The 23,027-nt window shown below is 41.3% G+C and overlaps 1 protein-coding gene across 1 annotated transcript in view; it reads right to left on the bottom strand.

Moving 5' to 3' along the window:
- The window catches only part of cfap74 (cilia and flagella associated protein 74), a 240,871-nt gene that overhangs the window by 29,820 nt on the left and 188,024 nt on the right, over nt 1-23,027 (bottom strand). Inside the window, exons 26-30 of the mRNA XM_078557686.1 lie at nt 13,072-13,348; nt 10,668-10,817; nt 4,383-4,522; nt 2,732-2,863; nt 1,547-1,656 (exon numbers count right to left, since the gene is read on the bottom strand). Coding sequence (XP_078413812.1) covers nt 1,547-1,656; nt 2,732-2,863; nt 4,383-4,522; nt 10,668-10,817; nt 13,072-13,348 — 809 coding nt within the window. The remainder of the gene's footprint in view (nt 1-1,546; nt 1,657-2,731; nt 2,864-4,382; nt 4,523-10,667; nt 10,818-13,071; nt 13,349-23,027) is intronic.

Below are 23,027 nucleotides of genomic sequence, written 5' to 3'. Positions count from 1 at the left end.
GCTAGCTGAAGCTGGAGTAAAATCTGGTGGATGTTGGCCAACCTCTGTATCTCAGCCACTTTTCATGGTTATTCACTCATGGGGGCATCAGAGTTGAGACCTAATATATTCTGACTGGAAATCCGCACTTGTACATTTTCCAGCATAAGTCACCATGCAACCATCAGAAGCTGGAACGTTAGCTGATTTTTCCTTTTCTTAGCCTGAGGCAGGACAGTCATTGCAGCACTTTTACTGCCATTCTGGCTGAGATTAAAAGGCTCAGTAGCAACATGGGTACATAATTGGCTGAGTGACAGGAAACAGAGTGTAGTAGTTAACGGATGTTTTTCAGGCTGGAGGAAGGTTTGTAGTGGAGCTCCCAAAGGATTAGTGTTGGGACCTTTGCTCCTACTGATATGTATTATGACCTAGACCTTGGTGTACAGAGCACAATTTCAAAATTTGAGGATATGAAACTTGGAAGCGTTGTGAACTGTGAGAAAGATGGTGTATAACTACAAAAGGACAATGACATGTTGGTGGAATAGGCAGACAAGTGGTAGATGAAGTTCAATGTGAAGTGATTCAATTTGATAGGAAGAACATGGAGAGGCAATGTAAAATAAAGGGTACAACTCTAAAGGGGGTGCAGGAGCAGAGGGACCTGGGTGTATTTGTGCATAAATCACTGAAGGTGGAAGGACAGTCTGAGAGAGCAGTTAATAAAGCATACAATATCCTTGACTTTATTCATAGGGACATAGAGTCCAAGAACGAGGAGGTTATGTTGAACTTGAATAGGACACTAGTTTGGCCTCTGCTGGAGTATTGCGTCCAATTCTGGTCGGCGCACTTTAGGAAAGATGTGAAGGCATTGGAAAGAGTGCAGGAAAGATTAATGAGAATGGTTCCAGGGATGAGGCACTTCAGTTTTGAAGACAGATTGAAGAAGTTGGGACTGTTTCCTTTGGAGAAGAGAAATCTGAGAGGAGATTGACAGAGGTGTTTAAAATCATGAGGGGTCTGGACAGAGTAGATAGGGAGAAAATGTTCCCACTTGTGAAAGGATCAAGAACAAGAGGGCACAGATTTAAAGTAATTGGCAAAAGAAGCAAAAGTGACATGAGGAAAACCTGTTCACGCAGCAAATGGTTAAGGTCTGGAATGCATTGCCTGAGAGTGTGGTGGAGGCAGGTTCAATCGAGGCATTCAAAAAGGAATTGGATATGTAAAGGAAGAATGTGCAGGGTTATGCGGAGAAGGTGGGGGTATGGTACTAGGGTATTTGCTCATTTGGAGAGCAGGTGCAGACACAATGGGCCAATTGGCTTACTTCTGTGTAATAACAATTCTGAGATTGTGATATTGGCCAACAGCATAGTGAAGGTCAAATCAAGAACCTGGAATCTTCATGGATGATGTGGCTCAGTTCCACAGGTGCCGTTTATTTACTAACTAAGTTATCAGGGATTCAAGGAACATTTTTAGTATTCTCAATTAAATCTGTCATGAATTCTGTAATTGAACCAAAAGTATAATCAGTTAGTTAGGCACTTCTTCTCACCTACTGCAATCGCTCCAAAGTCCACCATATTCCGTATGTTACCAGAAATGAGTACCATTGGTGGGGCAACTGTAGGGCAATTAACCTGCAGATATAGGGTGTTGTAGATGCTACAAATACATAAAATATTAATAGTTATTACCACAGTAGGCCTCAACATGACTTTAAAACACAAAATTACTAAAAACAATGGGATAGATTTTCAGGCAAAAATTCAGCATTTTAGATCAGGCACCAGTTGTAGGAACTGCCCGAGTTTTACATCTAAATTATAAATCTACCCCACAGTTTATCCTTCAACAAATAACATCCCCCTTAAACAAGCTATTATTCAAATATCAATGCGTAAAGCTAAGAGGTTTGTGTAACAAGATTTATAATTCATTAGATGACTTTAAAAAAGTATATTTTTATATTGCCAGCTATTTTATTGTTCATCTGTCTGTATGACATATCTGTATCAATTTTAGAATAAGTGAGTAGAAGATATTGCACTCCCCTCTCAATTTTGGGAACTCCTCTGACATTGATAACATATTTCCTAAGAGGATGATTTTTTAGAGCCCAAGCAATATCAGGTGATGTTACTGTGTCACTTTGATCTTATCCCATGTTCTGGCCACTTGATTATCAGAGATCAAAAGCCACTGTTATCATAGACCAATGGCAGAACACAGTTTTGAGTTTTATTAATCCCATGATTTAACCACAGTGCTTAAAAAATCTCATTGTTTAGAAGTAACACTAACAGTTTGGATCACAGTCTCGTTACTGGAGAAAGATTTCAAGAAAGTGATATCAGCTGTTTAAAGGGTCATGTGATTACTACTGGCCAATAAAAATGCTAGAAGATGATAAACTTTTGGACATCATGTGATTACAATTGGCCACGAAAATAATGCTTTTTATTACATACATAATAGCAATCATGCTGCTTCATAAGTTATACTATAGAGAGTTATGATAATAGATTTAGACGAGGAAAGATGGGAGGAGGCTTGAGTGGAGCATAAACACCGGTAAGGACTGGTCGGGCTGAATGGCCTGTTTCTGTGATTTGTCAAAAATCAAGGTCACAGAAGACATATGCACCTGTTTCAAGATTAAGAGAATGCAATTGAATGCTGAGTGGTTTAGGCCAAGATAAGGTTTATTATAAGCACAATATTATTAATGCTATTGTACCTGTATGGGACGTAACCTGACCCTTTATGGTCTGTTGTCTGAGGTGTAACAAAACAGGGAATGACAAATGAATGAAACATTTCCGTGAAATTCTTCAGCAATGAAGTAAGAGCTGCATTGTATTCATCAGAACTGAAACAATGGAGAACAGGGTTATTTGAAAAGTACGCATATCTTCTGAATCTTGAGATATGAATTGGGTCCTGTCAAAGGCTACAGATTTTATAAGTGCACATCTGGATAATTACATAACATGCAAGGCATTACATTTTTGATTATACACTTCAAGTTGAAACAATTCCGACAAAACATACAACAGCAAAGAAAATAAATTGTACCAGTCAAGTGAAATGATGATTACAAAACACTAGCATTATTTTTACTACTTTGTTAAAGTTTAAATAATAAATAAATACCATACATGGGGATACTGGTTACTTTTTTATTTTAAATGAAAAGTACATTTATTGTGGAAATTGCTTATAAAAATAGCCATGAATTGATATTAGAAATTTATATGAGCAATAACAATCGGAACATAATAGAAACATTTACCCAGAATACAATATAAAAAAGTGGTTGTTGGACTGTCCTCAAATACATGATGGTCCTGAGATCCCTCCCTTTTCTTGTCTTGGTGATGGAGAGGCAGAATACAATAGAAATGTGCTTTGTGCGGTCAAGGTGCCACAAGCCTTGAATTTGGTGGGCCAGGCAATAAGTGTAGCATAGCCACACCCTCAGTGCAGATCTGGCCCTTGGCAGCTGCTTGCATTGGAAATTTGGGGCCGAATCAGAGAGTGCAGCTGTGGTTGGGTTGCAGCCTGTAGGAAGGTACATTAGTGCTTCTTATTTTAAGGGCTCATGGTTTTTGCCATTTAGTAAAGTTTGGAATCCCACCTTCATGGTTGCCTTGTAATACTCTTAGAATTAAAGCTGACCATGCTTGCCAGTTGGAATTTGAACTGGAAAGCTTGTATAGCAGAATTGCAGGCGAGTATCCTACACTATCTTCTTTTTATATATTCTTTCATGGGATGTGGGAGCGCTGGCCAAGCCAGCATTTATTGCCCATCCCTAATTGCCCTTGAGAAGGTGGTGGTGAGCCGCCCCCTTGAACCACTGCAGTCCACGTGGTGTATTTTCATCTGTGGCCGATGCAACTGATTCTTTAACTATAGGTGCAAGTTACAATTTATGAAGCAAATATTACACTTTTTCCCCAAATTGAAAGCAACTGTAATAATTTTTCAACTTCACGTTGAACACACAGTTGCACCCAGTCAGTGCACACTAGCCTTTCAGGCACATAGCACTTATTAGTTTCTGTCCATGTAATGAATGAACAGAATATCATGAATGGTGCAGCTCTGAATTCCTGATGTGTGCTTTCATAGAATCAAATCATAGAATGGTTACAGCACAGGAGGCCATATGGCCACTCAAGTCTGGGCTGTCTCTCTACAAGAGCAATTTTAGCTACTCCCACTCCCCTGCCCTTTCCCCATTGTTCTCCGAATTTTTTCCTTTCAGGTGCTTATTCAAGTCTCTTTTTGAAGGCCAAAGTTCTGTGTCTAGATTACAAAATTCATAAAATTATCCTCATTTCCCAAAGTGACAAAAACTGTGCAATAAATGTCATTTTACTCACTCAAGAGGAATGTCTAGTGGATTGGGAGGTTCAAACAAGGAGCTGTCACTTTCACTGCTCTTTTCCTTAACTGACAGTTTAGAAAGGCTTGAACTACGTCGGTTTATATCTTTTTGTTTCGGCTGTGTTTTCTTTTTGATCTGCAGAGCAAACCAAAGGATATAAAGAACACTTTCTCCCAACTCATTCATCTCCCATTGAGTGGATTGTTTGTTATTAAAACTGATGAGGAACATAGAAACCACACCACTCTTGTACAAAGAACGAAATCACTTAAAACGTTTTTTTAACTCTTTCTATTCTTTTTCTGACAATTTTCTTACCTCCTCTTACTGTCTCATCGAACTCTCCTCTGGTATAAGTTGTGCTCCAGTACTTCACCTGCGCTCTTCTCTAATATATGTGAAGTTGGACAATGAATATCAACAGACTAGTCAATTATGGAGAGCCTCACATATAGGGCAGAGTTTTCGTCTGGATGCAGAGGGACGTTTCAGTGTGTGAATGGCTACATTTAGTTTTCTTTTTGAGGAAATCCTATTTTCCTCCACATTCCCGACCCCACATCATTTTCCTCTGGCTTTTTTGGCAGGTCAGGAATGCCTCGTGTGCAAAACACATACTTGCCCTCACTGAGGTTGTGTTTCCCATTTTAAATGGGAATAAAAATCAGATTTCATCCTGTATACCATTTTTATCTGGTGGTGTGGTGGATTTTGGAAGTCCATTAATAGGTTTTAGAGTTCGTGAAGAAAATGTTTTCATAGCTTCAAATCTCACTATCTGGTGCTGTATTGTAACATAGATATGTTTTTAATGTAGTAATTGTTCATAGGGATTTGTCCTTTAAAGCTAAGTTGACCCTTTAAACACTGTTGGGAGTTGGGATATTGTGTTGGAGAACTGAGACCAGCCTTCCAATTGGTCTGCCTCTGCACCCACGCTCCAGCAAACTGCACTGCAAACCCGGCCCTGGTGTGAAAAAGACTAAAATGGTGCGTAAAGCCATACATGGGTCGGGTGTGCAGTTTGTGGGCCATGGAAGTGCACAAATTAGGTTTTCCCCAAAGGAAGATTTGACCCATAAACTTAATTTTAAGGCACTTCCCTTTCTATTCACAGAAGCACTCCCCTCTCTCCACCCAGCATCCCAAATTTACAGAGGCACTCCCTCACTACCACCACACTTTTGTCACCGACCTCCCCCAGTTCCTGATCTTCTAGGTCTTTTGCTACAATTGCTGCCCGGTGCAGTGCTTCAGTCTTGGGCACTGAGGGTTGGAGAGGGAGTGGTGCTGTTTGCGCGTGCGCTCATGCTTGGAAGAACTGTAAAACACTTTAAAAAAACATCCCTGGCTATGATCAACTGACACAAAAGTTATACACCAATTATGGGGTGCTCTTGAAGCCTATGAATCATCTGCTGCTTGCCTTAGCCAGCTGAGGGATGAACAGAAAGCTGAAGGAACTTCCGAAAAAAAAAGTATTTCATAGAGATCTTCACTGAATCTGAGGTCAAATTAAATTGGTCTAAATTATGCCATTTGAAACTCTTAATTCACAATTGGACCAATTTACATCATTAAGATTTGGAATGGCTGTGAATTTACCTCCTCAGTACTCAAGACTGAATTCACCTTGATCCTCCTCTTTGCTATTTCAACTGTCTCTCACTCCTGAAGGACTAAATCATATTCTGATATTCTGCTCTATGGTGCTATCAAATAGTGTTGCAGCAGATCACAACTAAAAATATCAATGAGAATTAGAAATTACAGCACAAAAATAGACCATTATGTATACACAAGTACATACAAAATAGCAGCAGGAGTAGGCCAATTGGCCCCTCGAGCCTGGTCCGCCATTCAATAAGATCATGGCTGATCTGATTGTAACCTCCCACCCCATACAGCCCAACATGTCCATGCCGGTATTTATTGTCCACACGAGCCTTCTCCCACCCTCATTCACATATCCCAATCTATATATCCTTCAATTCCTCTCTTCCTCATGTCTTTATTAGCTTCTCCTTAAATGTATCCAACACTGTTTGATTCAACTACTCCCTGTGGTAGTAAATTCCAAATTCTCACCACTCTCTGGGTAAAGAAGTTTCCCCAGTTGGATTTATTAGTGACTATCCTAAATTTGTGTCCTCTAGTTTGGTCTCCCCTCAAGTGAAAACATCTTTCCTACAACTATCCTATAAAATGCCTTCATAATTTTAAAGACCTCTATTAGGACACCATTCAGCCTTCTCTTTAACCTCAGATTCAGTCTTTCCTGATAGTTATATCCTCTCAGTTCTGGTGTAATCTTTGTAAGTCTTTTTTGCACCTACTCAAGTGCCTCTATATCCTTTATGTAATATGGATAATTTAAAAATTAAAACCATTTTACAAACAAATCAAGTAAATTCACAAATTTCATGATGTGGTAAAATCATGAGAGAGTTAGAAAAGGCTTCAATTTTCTATCTTGTATGTACCACCTGAAAACTCTACTGCTGACTGGAATAGTATCAAATGGCTGTGAGCAATTAACTATTTCAGGGGCATCCCCAAGAACTGGAAAGCTCGAGTTACATATGATCATGAAACAGGAATACGTCTCTCGGCCTCTCAGGCCTGCTCTGCCATTCAATAAGATCATGGCTGATCTGATTGTAACCTCCTGCCTATCCCTGATAACCTTTCACCCCCCCGTCTATCAAGAATCTATCCAACTATGCCCTAAAAATACTCAAAGGCCCTGTTTCCACTGCCTTTTGAGGAAGGGTGTTCCAAAGACTCATGACCCTCTGAGAGAAAAAGCTTCTCCTCATCTCTGTCTAAAATAAGCGACCCCTTATTTTTAAACTGTGACGCCTAGTTCTAGATTCTCCCACAAGAGGAAACATCCTCTCCATACCCACTGTGTCAAGACCCCTCAGGATCTTAAAGGTTTCAATCAAGTTGCTTCTTACTCTTTTAAGCTCCAGTGGATACAAGCCTAACCTGTCCAACCTTTCCTCAAAAGGCAACCTGCCCATTTCTGGTATTAGTCCCTCTAAATGTCAGAGCTCTGCAATCGCTCACCATTTAGATAATAGACTTCATTTTTATTCTTCCTGACAAAATGGACAATTTCACATTTGCCTGCATTATACTCCATTTGCCAGATCTTTGCTCACTCGCTTAACCTATCTATGTCACTTTGTAGCCTCCTTACGTCCACTTCAAGCTTACTTTCCTGCCTATTTTTGTGTCGTTAGCAAATTTAGCAACCATACCATCTGTCCCTTAATCCAAGTCATTTATATAAATTGTAAAAAGTTGAGGCCCCAGCACTGATCCCTGTGGCACACCACTCGTTACATCCCGCCAACCAGAAAAAGACCCATTTATGGCTACTCTCTGTTTCCTGTTATCCAGCCAATCTTCTATCCATACCAATATGTTACCCCCTACACCATGAGCTTTTATTTTCCGCAATAACCTTTGATGTGACACCTTATCATATGCCTTTTGGAAATACAGTATATCCACCGGTTCCACTTTATTCACAGCACATGTCAGTCCTTCAAAGAACTCCAATAAATTGCCTTATTTTCCTTCTATTTAAATTTATTAAGATCAAGCAGGTTTGAGCCTTCCTTCCCACCTGATTCTGGTCTCTGGGTTCAGCTGGGAGATACTTTATAACTAGGTGGTTCAGACAAAATCTACTCCAAAACTTACGTGCAGAATGAGTCCACTCACCCATCAACTTTGAGGCAGGTCTTTCAAAGAGTAATGCAATTAGTCCCTTTTCCCTGCTCTTTCCTCATAACCTTGTAATTAGTTTTCCCCCTCAAGTATGTATCCAACTCTCTTTGGAAGACTACTATTGAATCTGTATCCACCCTTTTTCAGGTTATTAATGATCCTTACCAAATGATCCAGGAACAAGTTTAATATCAAGTCAACTTCATCAATGAGCTCATCCATTCACACATTGATAAGTTAAAAAAACATGGGGCCAGATTTTTATCCAAAGGAAAATCAGTTGGGAAGCTGATGACCCTCTATTCCATATCTTTCTACCTCATCACCCATCTCCTGTAAACAGATTAAAATCTAAATATATAACAGCAATGGAGTTCTCCTTGTCCACTAAATCTGTTAATTTTTTTATTCATTCATGGGATTATGGCTAGGCCAGCATTTATTGCCCATCTCTAATTGCCCTTCAGAAGGTGATTGTGAGCTGCCTTCTGGAACCACTGCAGTCCATGTGGTGCAGGTACACCCACAGTGCTGTTAGGGAGGGAGTTCCAGGATTTTGATCCAGCGAAGGAGTGGTGATATATTTCCAAGTCAGGATTGAGAGTGGCTTGGAGGGGAACTTCCAGGTGGTGGTGTTCCCATGTATCTGCTGCCCTTGTCCTTCTAGATGGTAGCAGTCGTGGGTTTGGAAGGTGCTGTCTAAGGAGCCTTGGTGAGTTCCTGCAGTGCACGTTATAGATTGTACACACTGCTGCCACTGCTCTTTGGTGGTGGAGAGAGTGAATATTTGTGGATGGGGTGCCAGTCAAGCGGGATGCTTTGTCCTGGATGGTGTACAGCTACTTGAGTGCTGTTGGAGTTGCACTCATCCAGGGAAGTAGAGAATATTTAATCACACTCTTGACTTGTGCCTTGTAGATGGTGGACAGGCTTGGGGGAATCAGGAGCTGAGTTACTCACCACAGGATCCCTAGCCTCTGACCTGCTCTTGTAGCCACAGTATTGATATGGCTAGTCCCGTTCAGTTTCTGGTCAATGGTAACCCCCAGGATGTTGATAGTGGGGGATTCAGCAATGGTAATGCCTTTGAATGTCAAGCGGGTTAGATTCTCTCTTGTTGGAGATGGTCATTGCCTGGCATTTGTGTGGTGTGAATGTTACTTGCCAGTTGTCAGCCCAAGCCTGGATATTGTCCAGGTCTCGCTGCATTTGGGCATGGACTGCTTCAGTATCTGAGGAGTCATGAATGGTGAACATTGTGCAATCATCAGTGAACATCTGCTCTTCTGACCTTATGATGGAAGAAAGTTCATTGATAAAGTAGTTGAAGGTGGTTGGGCCTAGGACACTAGCCTGAGGAACTCCTGCAGTGATGTTCTGGAACAGGGATGATTGACCTCCAACAACCTTTTTGCTAGGTATGACTCCAACCAGCAGAAAGTTCCCCCTGATTCCCACTGACTCCAGTTTTGCTAGGGCTCCTTGATGCCACATTCAGTCAAATGCTGCCTTGATGTCAAGGGCAGTCATTCTCACCTCACCTCGGGAGTTCAGCTCTTTTGTCCATGCTTGAACCAAGGCTGTAATGAGGTCAGGAGCTGAGTGATCCTGGTGGAATTCAAACTGGGTGTCAGTGAGCAGGTTATTGTTAAGCAAGTGCCACTTGACAGCACTGTTGATGACCCCTTCCATCACTTTACTGATGATTGAGAGTAGACTGATGGTGTGGTAATTGCTGGGTTGGAATTGTCCTGTTTTTTGAGTACAGGACATACCTGGGCAATTTTCCACATTGCTGGGTAGATGCAAATTTTGTAGCTATATTGGAACAGCTTGGCTAGGGGCGCGGCAAGTTCTGGAGCACAAATCCTCAGTACTATTACCAGAATCTTATCAAGGCCCATAGCCTTTGCAGTATACAGTGCTTTCAGCCGTTTCTTGATATCACATGGAATGAACTGAATTGGCTGAAGGCTGGCATCTGTGATGCTGGGGTTGTCCTCAAGAAAGTCCAATAGATTCATCAGACATGGCCTTCCTCTCATAAGGCCTTGCTGACTGCTCACTTCCAGCCTGTCTATTTTTAACAAATTTAATTACTCCCTCCTTCAAAATACAATCTAATATTTACATTCCTAACAAAAGCCCAAGAGATTCTGGTCACAGGTTGCATTCCCACCAATATCTGGTACATGAAAATTGGATTAAAGGTTATCAAATATTATTTAAGCATTTTTTTTTCAGTTTGGACTATTTTGTACATGCCATAATTTGTACCTTGTGATCTATTGCGTAACACAATAAAGGCTGTTGCCTGCTGATGTCAGTTAGCAGTCAGTAGCCAAAATTACCTTCACATGCAATGATCCTCCAGTCACTTCCAGTAACTTTTCCAATAAGGATAAAACACAGGATTGAGTATACAGAGCAGTTTTATGAAGGAAACAGCCACAACTAAAAGTTAACACTTAGAGTTTCATTCTGGAAAAGAATAAGTGAAATGTAATTATAAAAAAACGAGATGTCTAAATATTCTTACTGATAAATTTTCTGATTTTGATGCGCTGACAGGTTCCCATTTCCCCAAAATCCTCTCGGTTTCTGCAGCTCGGCACAACATTCGTACAGCTTCTTCTTGCACTAGCAGGTCCGGTAGTGCTGGTTTAAATGTCAAGTGCACCTTACACTTCTACAGTTCAGAGACAGAAGAGATAACATTTTAAGGTGGAATGATAAATAAAGCATGAAATTTATTGATATGGAATACCGGTCCAATGAAAGGCCAGCATTTCTTGCAAACTTGAAAGAAATACTTCTTATAATATTTAAATATTTGAAGAGAAGCTGATGACAAAAATATTTAAAACTGGGCTGAAATTCATTGATGAAAATGGATAGAATACATCCCTGACTAGCAGCATGTTAACCAAATCATATCCTCAGAATTTTTATGTTTAAAGCTGACATTTATGTAATTTGTTAGCAGGAAAACAGGTATAAACTTATCTGAAACAAGAACAACTGATTATTAATCATTATTAAAATATCTCACTCGTGATATGGTTACAACTGGTGGTTTTAATATAAGGGATGATAGATGTGAATGTGTTCTTCCTTGGCCAAGAAGCGACTGCACTGAACACTCCCAAGTGTAGCTCCGTTGAATGCATAGTAATGCTCCTTTCACTCTGCTCAATGACTTAAACCAATACCAACTGCAGAAAAACACCTTTTTTCTGTATCAGTGTGAACTTCTCCATTTCCGAGACCAACTATCCTTATATGCATCTGGAGTGAGATTGTAAAATTAAGATGTGGGCCCTTCACTCTCCAGTGAATTCAAATCCAGGTCTCAGGCATGAGAAGATAGTATTCAAAGCCACTGCTCCACCTACTGTATATACTCGAGCAATTGTCAATTTTGTGTAAAAGTCGACTCGACATTTGGCCAAAAAATCCTAACTCTTTCTACTTACCGACCACTCGCCACCTCCCTTGCAGATTGACTTTCTCCCTCTCGCCAACTCTCTCACTCGCCGCTTCCCTGCCTGACTCTCCCACTAGCTGCTTTCTGTCCTGAACCCTGAAGCAAGGCTCAGGAGAGGGTTGACAAGAGGCAGGGAGCGAATGAAAGAAACTGCAAGCGGAAGAGTTGGATAGGGAAGCAGTGAGAGTTGGGCAGGGAAGCAGCAAGCAGCAGAGTCTTAGGGAGTGGGACAGGCCACCCCATAATGGCTTATTGGGTCACGCATGCTCTGTCGGCCCCACTGCGAAACAATTTCAACCTCTCGAAAATATTACTCATGTAAAAGTCGAGTTTTAGAGACCAAATTTTTAGGCAATAGTCGGGGGTTGACTTATACATGAGTATATATGATAGTTCTCCAGAGACATGCTGAATTTGAATCACCAGTGATGATTGTCTTCAAATGTCAATTTCTACAGATCTACAAACATGGAACCACAATTGCAGCACCATACACTTAGAAAGCACATTCATATAGAAACATCTCAATGTCCTTCTTAGAGGTGTGCATTAAACCCACACTAAACCAAAGAAGGAAAGATTGAAGGGTTGACCAAAGCTTCAGTCAGAGTGATGGGTTTTAAAGAGGATCTTAATGGAGGAGAGGGAGGTGAAGAAGCGTCGGGTGTTTCAAAATGTGGGCCTTAGATGGCTGAAGGCACAGTTGCTAATGGCGGAGTGAAGAGTACACAAGTCAGAGCCAGAAGAATGTAGAGTTTGGGGAAGGGGAAGATGGGGGGATGTTATAGGGCCAGACAAGATTACAGAAATAGGGAGAGCAAAGCCATGAGGGATTTGACCACAAGGGTGAGAATTTTAAACGTGGGATTAAAAGCCAATGCATGTCAGAGGGCACAGGAGCAATGATTGAGCAGGTGTGGCATAGAATACGGGCAACAGAGGTTTGGATCAGTCGAAGTTTTTAGAAGGTGGAAAATGGAATGTTGGCCAGGAGATTACTGAAATAGTTGAGCATGGAGATGACAAAGACATGGATGAGCTGAGGCAGGGTGGATGGAGAGGATATGGAGTCAGAAGCACAATGCAGGATTGAATAGGACACTGAGATTACAAACAATTTGGTTCCAGCTGAGACAATGGCTGGGACAGGGATGGAATCTGTGATGAGATAGGCCTTCAGAGCCAGGGCTAAAAAAGGACAGGTTGGCTTGGTGAGGAACCAAGGGTGGTGATGAAATCAATAAATTCCTTCCATTTGCTGTTAGAAGTGAGGGGAAGGGGGTTTATGGAGGTAGTTGGTAGTACAGGAAAGGATCTGGGGGCTATCTTTACTCAAATTAACTTGTTTTATAGAAAAAGTTACAAGCTTCTTATCACAGCACAATCTCCATTTCTTTTTCACATTTTAATACATTTTCTTTCAGCTATGTGGAAAAAGCTGTGGACAAACTCTGACCTCTCCTGGCATTACAGTTCCAACAGCAGGTGTAATAGTTAAATAAGGATATTCCGGAATGATAAATTCAAACAATGTTGGCCCAACAGGAGCAATTTCTCCTCTTCCGATCCTTGGCACAAGGTGAGTAAATTCATTTTGGCTGGAGTGTGCATTCTCCACATACAGAGTCACTGTAGATGTATCATTCAAAGCTGTAGCAGCAAAGTGAATCACTGAATGAGATAACTTCAGCGGAGGGAAGACACCAACAGCTTTACAGGAAATCTTGAATTCCCTAGATAAAAAACAAATTGATAAAGTGTTGCTTGTTGTTCTGCAATTTCATCAAGATATCAATGATTGTTTAAACAGTGAGTGTGATGATAGTTATTTCTGAATAGTACCTACTGCCTTTGATCAACAATGCTGAAAGTCTAATACTGTACAGATTTTTCACACTTGTAAAGGCATCAGTCAATGCACTGCTTGATATTCTGTACATACTGCAGATATTTTGAGTTTGCTTACTTAACACTGATGTGGAAAAGAGAATCTTTTAATACAATCAATGTAGTATACTGTAATACCTGAACATTTTGTTATATTGCCCTTTCTGTCGGGGAAGTGTAAATGAAATTAGTTCAATAATGGCTGCCTGCAGTTGAGCATGTGTTAATCTTAGTCAATACGGAACAGAAAGATAACAATGAGGCTGGGATGAAATTAAAAGCTGAAGCACATTGTGACATATTTTTGGAACTCCTAAGGTTGAGTTTGAGGAAGTTTGAGCAATTTGAAAGATTGCTCCATGTATGTGTTCAGGTACACTGAGTCAGCACGGTACATAATGGAAAAAAAATGGCAATGAAGGCATGTTTGGGGACAGTGGGGGAATTCAACGCTAACAAAGAGGACTGGTGTAATTACAAACAAAATTTACATATTTGGCTGAAAATGAATATAATAGGAGATGAGGATAAAGTAAATGAATATTGCTGAAAAGAGAGACATATTGCCAAGGCTTTTTGTCTTGCACCCATCAGGACAAATGCAAGAATGCCAAATTTCAAATGATGACAACGATTTATAGTGTAGGAGAAAAGGGTGCTGATTGGTTGGGAAGTCAATTCTGATTGGCTGAGGCATTGCCATGGAGAAAGCAATGGGCTTTCTCAAGCTCCCAGGTAATTCAAAAAAGGTGCAAGCCTTGAACATATTCCTTTTATTTACAGAAAATGGGTTCATGTGTCTGAATGTATGTCACTTTTAGCAAGCATAAATGAGTCAACCTACAAGCTTAACTGATTCATTAGTGTAGCTATTAGCACACTCAGGATTGTTCAGCAAGTGCTACCTAATCACGGTATAATGTCTAACAGTAGATGTTTTGTTTTGGGTTTTGCAAGCGCAGCTGGTTGGGTACAGTCTCTACTATGCCTATGACAAATAATGGAAGAAACATGCTGTTTGATTCAATCAGCCAATCATTTCATTGGGACAAATGGCCTATGACCTGGCATTGCACTGGCACTGAAATTCAAACATGACATTATTCAATTGTATGGTAGGCAGATCTTCTTATTTGGATTGATGGCAACAGGATGTTTGTGGAAATAGGCAGAGTACTGACTTTGTCAGGACTTCATCAGGGTCCAATCTCAAAGGGAAAAATCCTCCCCATGGATTCTGGAAATTTGAGATAAATTTCGATGCTTGACCTCTCCAAAATCCTTACCAACCTGCTCTTTAAGAAGCCTGTGTATTCACACTATCTTCTGTCTTACTTTTATTCTTCTAGAAATAATGTTTGCTGTATCTTTACATAAATTTTACATTAATAGGCCGTGTTGACGTAATAAGGATCACAGGTTAATTGCAGGCTGGTGGACCTAGTTACAATAGCACAATCGATTGATAAATCTAATGACATGTAAGCACTATAACATAAAGTTCACTGTTTCAGAATAAACAATTATGGAGTACAACACCTTTATTATTTCTAGTGCATTTCAGTATCCATTAGGGCAAAGAACTATTTCCATTTCTAGTAATGAGCACCAACACCGAGTTCTGCCAGATCAAGTGTAGCAGTGGCAATATGTACAACAAAACTGCCCCAACAATATGTTGAATTACGAACGATTTTATGCTGCTGATTTCTGCTCACAAGATTGAGAATCTTCAATTCATTATGTTTAGGGCCTTTTCATTCAGTAACATTGTGCACTCAACTTGAATTGAGGTCTTTTGCTATGCATTAGTTACATAACTGTTTTGAAAATATTTCTGCACAGGAAGCAGAGGGTTTGACCTATTGATGTAGTAACCAGTGGTCCCACATAATATAATGTGGATCCTTCCCTATAGGTACCGACACAGAGTATCCAAACTGAATAGGGCCATCTGGAAGAACCTGTAATAATGCAGCAAATCCCCAGGAGAAGGGAAAATCACCCAAGTTCCTCTTTCACACCCAGTGACCAATCAACTTGGTGTTGGGAGAGAACAGGGAAACTGATGCCTACTCTCTCTTCTAAGTCATCAAATAATGACCTGGAAAAAAAATTACAAAAAAGGTAGATGGGAACTGTTTTTTTAAAAACAAAAATTTAATTCTCTAGTTCCAAAAAGAAATTACCACATTAGGCACAAGCTTATATCCAAGTGTTCTGGGAAATTATCAAATTGCTTGAATTTTATCAGAACTCCAAACTGGCAAAAATAAATAAATGCAAAATACTGCGGATGCTGGAAATCTGAAATAAAAACAGAAAATGCTGGAAAAACTCAGCAGATCTGACAGCATCGGTGGAGAGAGAAATGGAGTTAACATTTCGAGTCTGTTCGACCCTTCTTCAGACCAAAAAAATGTTTAAACTGAGCCAAGGTTTCCTGAACACTTTTGATGCTGATAGCAATTTTAGTGGTTGGATTTTGCATATGCTTTGAAGAGCTAGGGCCAGTTTAGCTCAAGCCAAACTTGTTTAATCATTATGACAATACATTGGCATTATCTGGCTCTTCATGTGCAAGATACTGGATCAAAACTGCGATCTAGTTCTTTGTATCTTAGGTTGTGATTTTTAAATAATAGTCATTATTTCAAACCAACCAGAATCCATATGGAATTGCATCAGTATTTAAGAACAAATAGCTCCTGTGAAAGTAATTCTTTTATGGATTTTAAAATAAATGACTTGTTCCAAAATGTCTATATTTCAAAGGGTATGAAAAGGAAGGAACAAAAAGAAGAAAAGTGAATAACTATGAATGAAACTGATTTGACATACTGGATGGAAATTGTAAGAGCCTGATGGACAATCCTTTTTTCTACTGGACGCCTGCTGCTGTTGATTATTTGAAGTGTCTCTGCTGATTTATTTTGTTTTATTTTTAATAAAGCTCAGCAACTAAATCACATCTGAAAAGCATATAATAATTTGACTATCAATGCTGAATAACGCACAAATCGAGGCACAATTGGCAGTCAGAACATTAAGTTCGAGTTCTAGTGGCAACTAAAATGATTCCTGCAGTGTGAAATTACATTTTCTCTTCAAATTCTGTTACTTAATATACAGGGTATTAATAGTGAAATAAGTAATCTTATTCTACAGACATGATAAGCATTCTTGCTGTTCAAAAGATTGATATTTATCTCAAAAGTGATCATTTGCATATATGTAAAATAGCACTTAATGATTGTCATCAGGTTCTCGTGCTGTTGAATTAATTTAAAGATCGGCTCAAATATCTGCGCTGAGACTGGAAACGTGCACATCGGATAAACATGATTTCTCACCAGTGCTGGCAACTTCCAGGTGTCGTTTCGCTCATGGGAAAGACTATCATAACTCATGCACACCTGTGATTCTCATGAATGATGTGCTTTTCATACTTGTGCAAGATCTGGCATAACTCACTGTCACAGGTGAAATATTCCCCATTTATGAAGGTTACAGTGCTTGATGGAGGAAAGGTGTGCCACTGTTGGATGTTTTTAACCCTTTGAGGAATACAGCAACAATTTTGCACCAAATCAAAGATAACAGGGTTAAATGTAATTTAGCTGTCTTCCTGCTACATTCACGCCTGTTTATTAATAAATTAAACGACAAGAGGGAGAAACAGCAGAGGTTTATTTGCTCAGCTATATTCAATGCTTCTCCACAGCCTGATGTCATAATATCTGCAGCACATACACACACAAAACAATGCCTGAAGCTGGGAACAGGCAGCACCCTATGAAATTATTTCAAAAGTGCAATAATTTGGGCAGCACAGGAAACAATGAGTATGCAATTCCTCAGTAATAACTGTTTGCAATATGAATGAATTCCTAGCTGTTCCAATGGTTCAGTAGTAAAGTCTGTCCCCAAATCAGATATATATATAAATATATATATATATAGCAATGCTACAAATCACCTTGGTTACATACATTGATTTACACTGTTTCCAGTCTGGCAATGCCTCAATTTTAAACTCTTATCCTTGGTTTCAAATTTCACCATGGTCTCTCTCTTCCCCATCTCCTGTAACTTCCTCCAGTTCTACAACCGTCCAAGATATCTGCACTTCTCCAAATCTCACTTTTTGAGCGTCTCCAACTTCCATTGTTCCACCATTGGTGGCTGTGCCTTCAGATGCCTAGGCCTTAAGCTATGGAATTCCCTACTGAATTCAAAATGGAGGTGCCTTTTCTCCAACTTAAAATTTAAATGGCTTTTGTAGCCAGACCACTGGGTGGAGGGGTGGGGCATGGGGGGGGGGGGGTTCGGGGACAGGGACCCTCCATAGGGCAGCCTGCGGCTGCTGGTGCTGCACCCAGACAGGCAGGGAAGGCCTGTAAGCCTGCTTGGAGCTTTGGCTCCCACTGCTCTGTTGCCAGGAGGCTGTCTCCAGCTGTTAAACTGTCCCATGCTCCCTTAGGGAGTCTGGAGGTCAAGTGGAAAATCCCAATTCACATTTGTTAACAGGCCTTTTGGCAGATAACCCTATGTCCCCATCTCCCCTCCAGGAAAATAGCCCAGGTTGGGATGAAGCCGGAGAACCAGCATGCTTGCTGGCAGTGCGAAATTCCGCACTTGCCCGCCTCCATTCCTGCTTGGACTGGGGCTAAAAATCCAGCCCCAACAACCCAGGCGGAACAAAACAGTTCAAACCAATACTTTTATTTCCCAGTTTTTACTGGTTTTTCCTTCTGGGAAAATATTATGGTCACTGCTTTCTGAAAGTCATCAATTTAAAGGCACTTTTAAGGGCAAAAGATACATTTTTCAGGTTGATTTCTCTTTCAATAGTAAACATTGGTCTTGAATAGTATTACATTGTGGAAGAGTTCACTGATTACCCAACTGTCACCAAAGGCATAATGTGTTAAATCTCTGCTTCAGTTAACAGAATTGGAGAGCTACCTCTTCTATTTACTGGAAAGATTCAATTGAATGACTTCCCCAAAAACTAGGATGTTTAAACTGTTAAAGCATGTGGCTAATTTTATCACATGTAGACCTGACTAAAAGAAGTAATAGCATCTCCATACTTGTGATAGTGAATCCTCGACAAATCTCCACTTGTTATAGCTGTAGGTAGTTAAGATGTAGACATTCGTGCTGCACATAAATCTCCTTAACAAGGTGTCAGCTGTGGCTCAGTTCATACCACCCTCGCCTTTGAATCAGAGGGTTGTGGGTTCATGTCCCACTCCCGGAAACCAAGAACTGTGATTGTACTCGAAAGAGTTGCAATCTGTGACTGTTGATAACTCGAAAGAATTTTTAAATCTCCTTAACAATTATACCATTCTAAAACAACCAAGAGGGCATTCTATACAGGCACAAGCTTATCACAGCTGGATTATTAAAGGAGGTTTTTTTAGAATCCTAAATAAAAATAAATTCTATTTTAGATGTTGACATCCCTGCCTTACATTGTCAGAATTTCCTGTTTTAATCTCAATTTAACAGTATTTAAAAAAAGAAGTTCTGGGATGGGAGTAACGTTGGCAAAGCCAGATTTATTATCCATCCATTCCTGGGATAAGGGGCTTAACTTAGGAAGAAATGTTGAACAGGATAGGCCTATACCCATTGGTGTTTAGAAGAATGAGAGGTAATCTTATTGAAACATATAAGATCCTGAGGGGATTTGATAAGCTAACCACCAGGAGGATGTTTCCACTTGTGGGCAAAACTAGAACCAGGGGACAGAGTTTAAGAATAAGAGGTCTACCATTTAAGATGGGAATGAGGAGAAACTTTTTCTCTCAAAGGTTGACAGTATGTGGAATTTTCTTCCCCAGATAACAGTGGAGGCTGGGTCATTGAATTTATTCAAGGCAGAATTAGACAGATTTTTGATAGACAAGGAGCCAAGGGTCGTGGGGGACAGACGACAAAGTGGAGTTGAGATCACAACCAGATCAGCCATGATCTTATTGAATGGCAGAGCAGGCTTGAAGGGCTGAATGGCCTTCTCCTGCTCCTAAGCCCCATGTTCCTATGTTCTCTTGCTGCCCTGAGAAGATGGATTGTAGGCCTTAATTCTCCTTGAATCATTGCGGCCCTTGCAATGATGGTACTCTCACAGTGGTGTTAGATAGAAAATTAAGTTTTTTCATTTTAGCCCTAATTATTAGCATGTTATACTATAGCGGAGGGAAAGAAAGTAGGCATCAGAAAGAATTTTGAAACCATCAAGAGTCCAGTGAGTCTTTGGCCGGGATTTTCTGGCCCAGGCGTGGGCAGGACCTGCCGTGGGTGAGGTGGTGCCCCAGCCAGAAGTCCACTGACTTGCGGCGGGACCGGAAGATCCCAGCGACAGGCGGGTGTGGAAAATCCCGCCCTTTGTTATTGAACATTGTTCTCATTGGCAAGAACCACAGGAGATAAAGATTGAGTATCTTGTCCATTATCTATTGTTCTCCTTTCTCTTTATGGTATATTAGGTTTATAATAAATTGCCTTTTTTTAAAAAAGCCTAAGTATTGTGCATTCACTAAGGTAGTACTGGTCATAAACACAAGCCACCTACAAAGCTGTAGTGAAAAGTGTGAAATAATATGCTAAGCCTGTTTAAATCCAGTCGTTAGCATGGATGCTTCATCACAGGGTGTTCAAATAGATTATTAGGTTGACATCTTCTTTGGCTAGGGATAGTCTCTGGGAACACCAGCCTTATGCCTTTGAACTTTACCATGAGCGAAAACTGTATTTATAAGAAACCTTTTGATTTCCTTTGTCTCAGCCCAATCTTCAAAGCAAGAAGAGGGCTTAAGATTTCTGAGGTAAAAAGTACTGGATTCTTTGTTCTGTAAAAGCAGCACAAGCTGATATGTGCTTTCTTGTTACAGTTTATCTGGTACATAGTTTACATACTGAGCATTTATTTTTCTACTTTTCAAAACCTGTCAGCTCATGGGAGGTCTCACTCCGTAAGCTAATTACAGTAAGAAGTATTTCTGTTCGATCCCTAGACAATGCTACATTAGCAGATATTGTGCCTATGAAATTTCAAGGGCAATCTACGCCAACCTCACAACATCCAATGTGCCCAGAGGAAGGCCAGAAGTGGGGCAGCAGCAGAAGCTCCCTCCAAACACCAATAACGATAGCATGAACTGCCAGTTCTGTGGACGTCCATTCTGATCTCACACCGAACTCTTCAGTCATGAGAGAACCCACAGAAGACGATGAGGTCACTTACAGCTTGTACGTACTCGAATAACAAGAAGTTTACTACAAACATACGTACATGTGAAATGGGAGAAGTAGGCCATTCAGCCCCTCGGGCCTGCTTCACCATTCAATTAGATCATGGCTGATCTGTTTGTGTTTCTAATTCCACATTCTTATCTACTCCCGATAACCTTTGATTCCCTTGCCTCACAAGAATCTGTCTACCTCCACCTTAAAGATATTCAATAACCCCTCCTCCACTGCCTTCTGAGGCAGATGTTCCAAAGTCGCATGACCCTCCGAGAGAGTTGAGCCCATGCAGAAGTGCAGGAACAAAGTCCTGGACCAAGGTCTCCATGGCGGCCGCCATCCTACCAGTGTTGACCTCGGTGCGTTGGCATGCCGGCGCTATCATCTCAGAGTGAAAGCAGACGGACTCCTCCATCGTGCCTAGCAATCTGAGGAATGCAGCGGACATCTCTTCCTGATGTTCCCGAGCTTGCCTTTGCAGCTTCAGCAACTGTGACATGACCAAGTCCAGAGGCTCATCATCTGACTCAGACTCAGCAATGTTCTAGCCCCCAGCAGCCCTCCGAGTGCCGGGGACCTGGGAAGTCCCTGCCTCCAGCTGCTGTGGATTGGACGGTACAATGTGCTCACCGGATTGTGATCCGGGGGCTATTCTAAAGCTAGGTCCCACCGAGGTGTGTGTGTCTCTGCGCTGGTGGAGGGTGTGGGTGAGCACTGTGACAGGACTTCAGGGAAGGCGCCTCCAGATTCCTCTTCAGAGGTTTCTTTGGGGCTTGATTGGAGGCCCTGGGTCATGGACTCTGTCGGCTGTTTGGCAGATGTGCCTGCGAAAGCAAGGAGAGATAAATAGTGCATGGCAGTGGCCTGTGATCAGGACACATTACTACTCACAGCATGGTTGTCTGATAGATGTTGCATTACTGGACCCTCACTTGTTATAGCACCGCCAACCTAACCATCAGCACAGGCACAGTCCAGATCCTTGCCAGCCAGCTGGATGGCTCTGTTTTCAAAGTCCATGAGGACCTTGATTTTGGGCATTTCGCCACTGGTCTGTGACCTCTCCCTCTTGTTGTGTTCCAGCTTGTCCTGCATGGATAGAGATGGAGAAAGTGTAAGCAGGATGCCTGCCAGGCCAGATGTTAAGTAAGCCTGACCTGTGCGGGTAGTGAGTGGTCCTATGGATGGGATGAGGACAGTGATGGTGAGTGTGAGAGAGTGAATGGTAGTGTCCCTTGAACTGACAGTGAGTGAGGGCCCTGTGGGTGTGTGATAGGTGTGTGAGTGTGTGAATTGAGAGTGATGAGAAGAGTGACTTACCCTGGTGGAACGGAGGAGTTCATCCTTTCTCTTACAGCACTGGGAGGCTGTCCTCTTTTGGAGGGTGTTCACACAGACCTCTGCAGCCACCGCCTCCCAAGCTGGGTTAGCTCTTTTACTGCCCATCCTGCGGCCAGAGCAGGGGTAGAGGACATCCCGGCGGGCCTCCATGGCACCCAAAATGTGTTCCAGTGATGCGTTGCTGAGCTTGGGGGCTACAGTCTTTTTGCCTTTCAGGTCCATGTCTTCTTTGCAGCAGTCGTGGTCTGGAAGCATTGAGATGAGTACGCACGGCTGGACGTTAAATATGGTGCCTGGCGTGATGCAGCGGCGGGGTGATGGCTGGCGGGCTTTCATTCCCTTGCCTGCCATGGAAACGGCATGTTTCTCGTGAGTACATAAATAATGTGGCAGGTTTGGGATGATACGGCGTGAAAATGTCGTTTTACCCACCCGTTACCGCACTTAGGTGCGGTCTCACCAATGCCCTGTATAACTGAAGTATAATATCCTTACTTTTATGTACAATTCCTCTCATAATAAAGGATAGCATTCCATTAGCCTTCTTAATTACTTGTTGCAACTGCGTACTAACCTTTTGTGATTCATGCACTAGAACACCTAGATCCCTCTGCACCTCAGAATTCCGCAGCCATTCTCCATTTAAGCAATAGTCTGCTTTTTTATTCTTCTTGCCAAAGTGAACAACTTCACATATTCCCACATTATACTCCATCTGCCAAATTTTTGCCCACTCACTCAACCTACCTATATCCATCTGCAACCTCCTTATGCCCTCTTCACAACATACTTTTCTACCTATCTTTGTGTCATTTGCAAATTTAGCTACCATGCCTTCACTCCCCTCAGCTAAGACATTGATATAAATTGTAAAAAGTTGAGGCCCCAGCACAGGCCCCTGCGGGACTCCACTGGTTACATCCT

Source organism: Cetorhinus maximus, chromosome 15, assembly GCF_964194155.1.
Source record: "Cetorhinus maximus chromosome 15, sCetMax3.hap1.1, whole genome shotgun sequence".
In the NCBI taxonomy this organism is placed as follows: domain Eukaryota; kingdom Metazoa; phylum Chordata; class Chondrichthyes; order Lamniformes; family Cetorhinidae; genus Cetorhinus; species Cetorhinus maximus.
The sequence above is the reverse complement of the archived record's forward strand: the minus strand, read 5'-3'. Positions and strand labels throughout refer to the sequence as shown.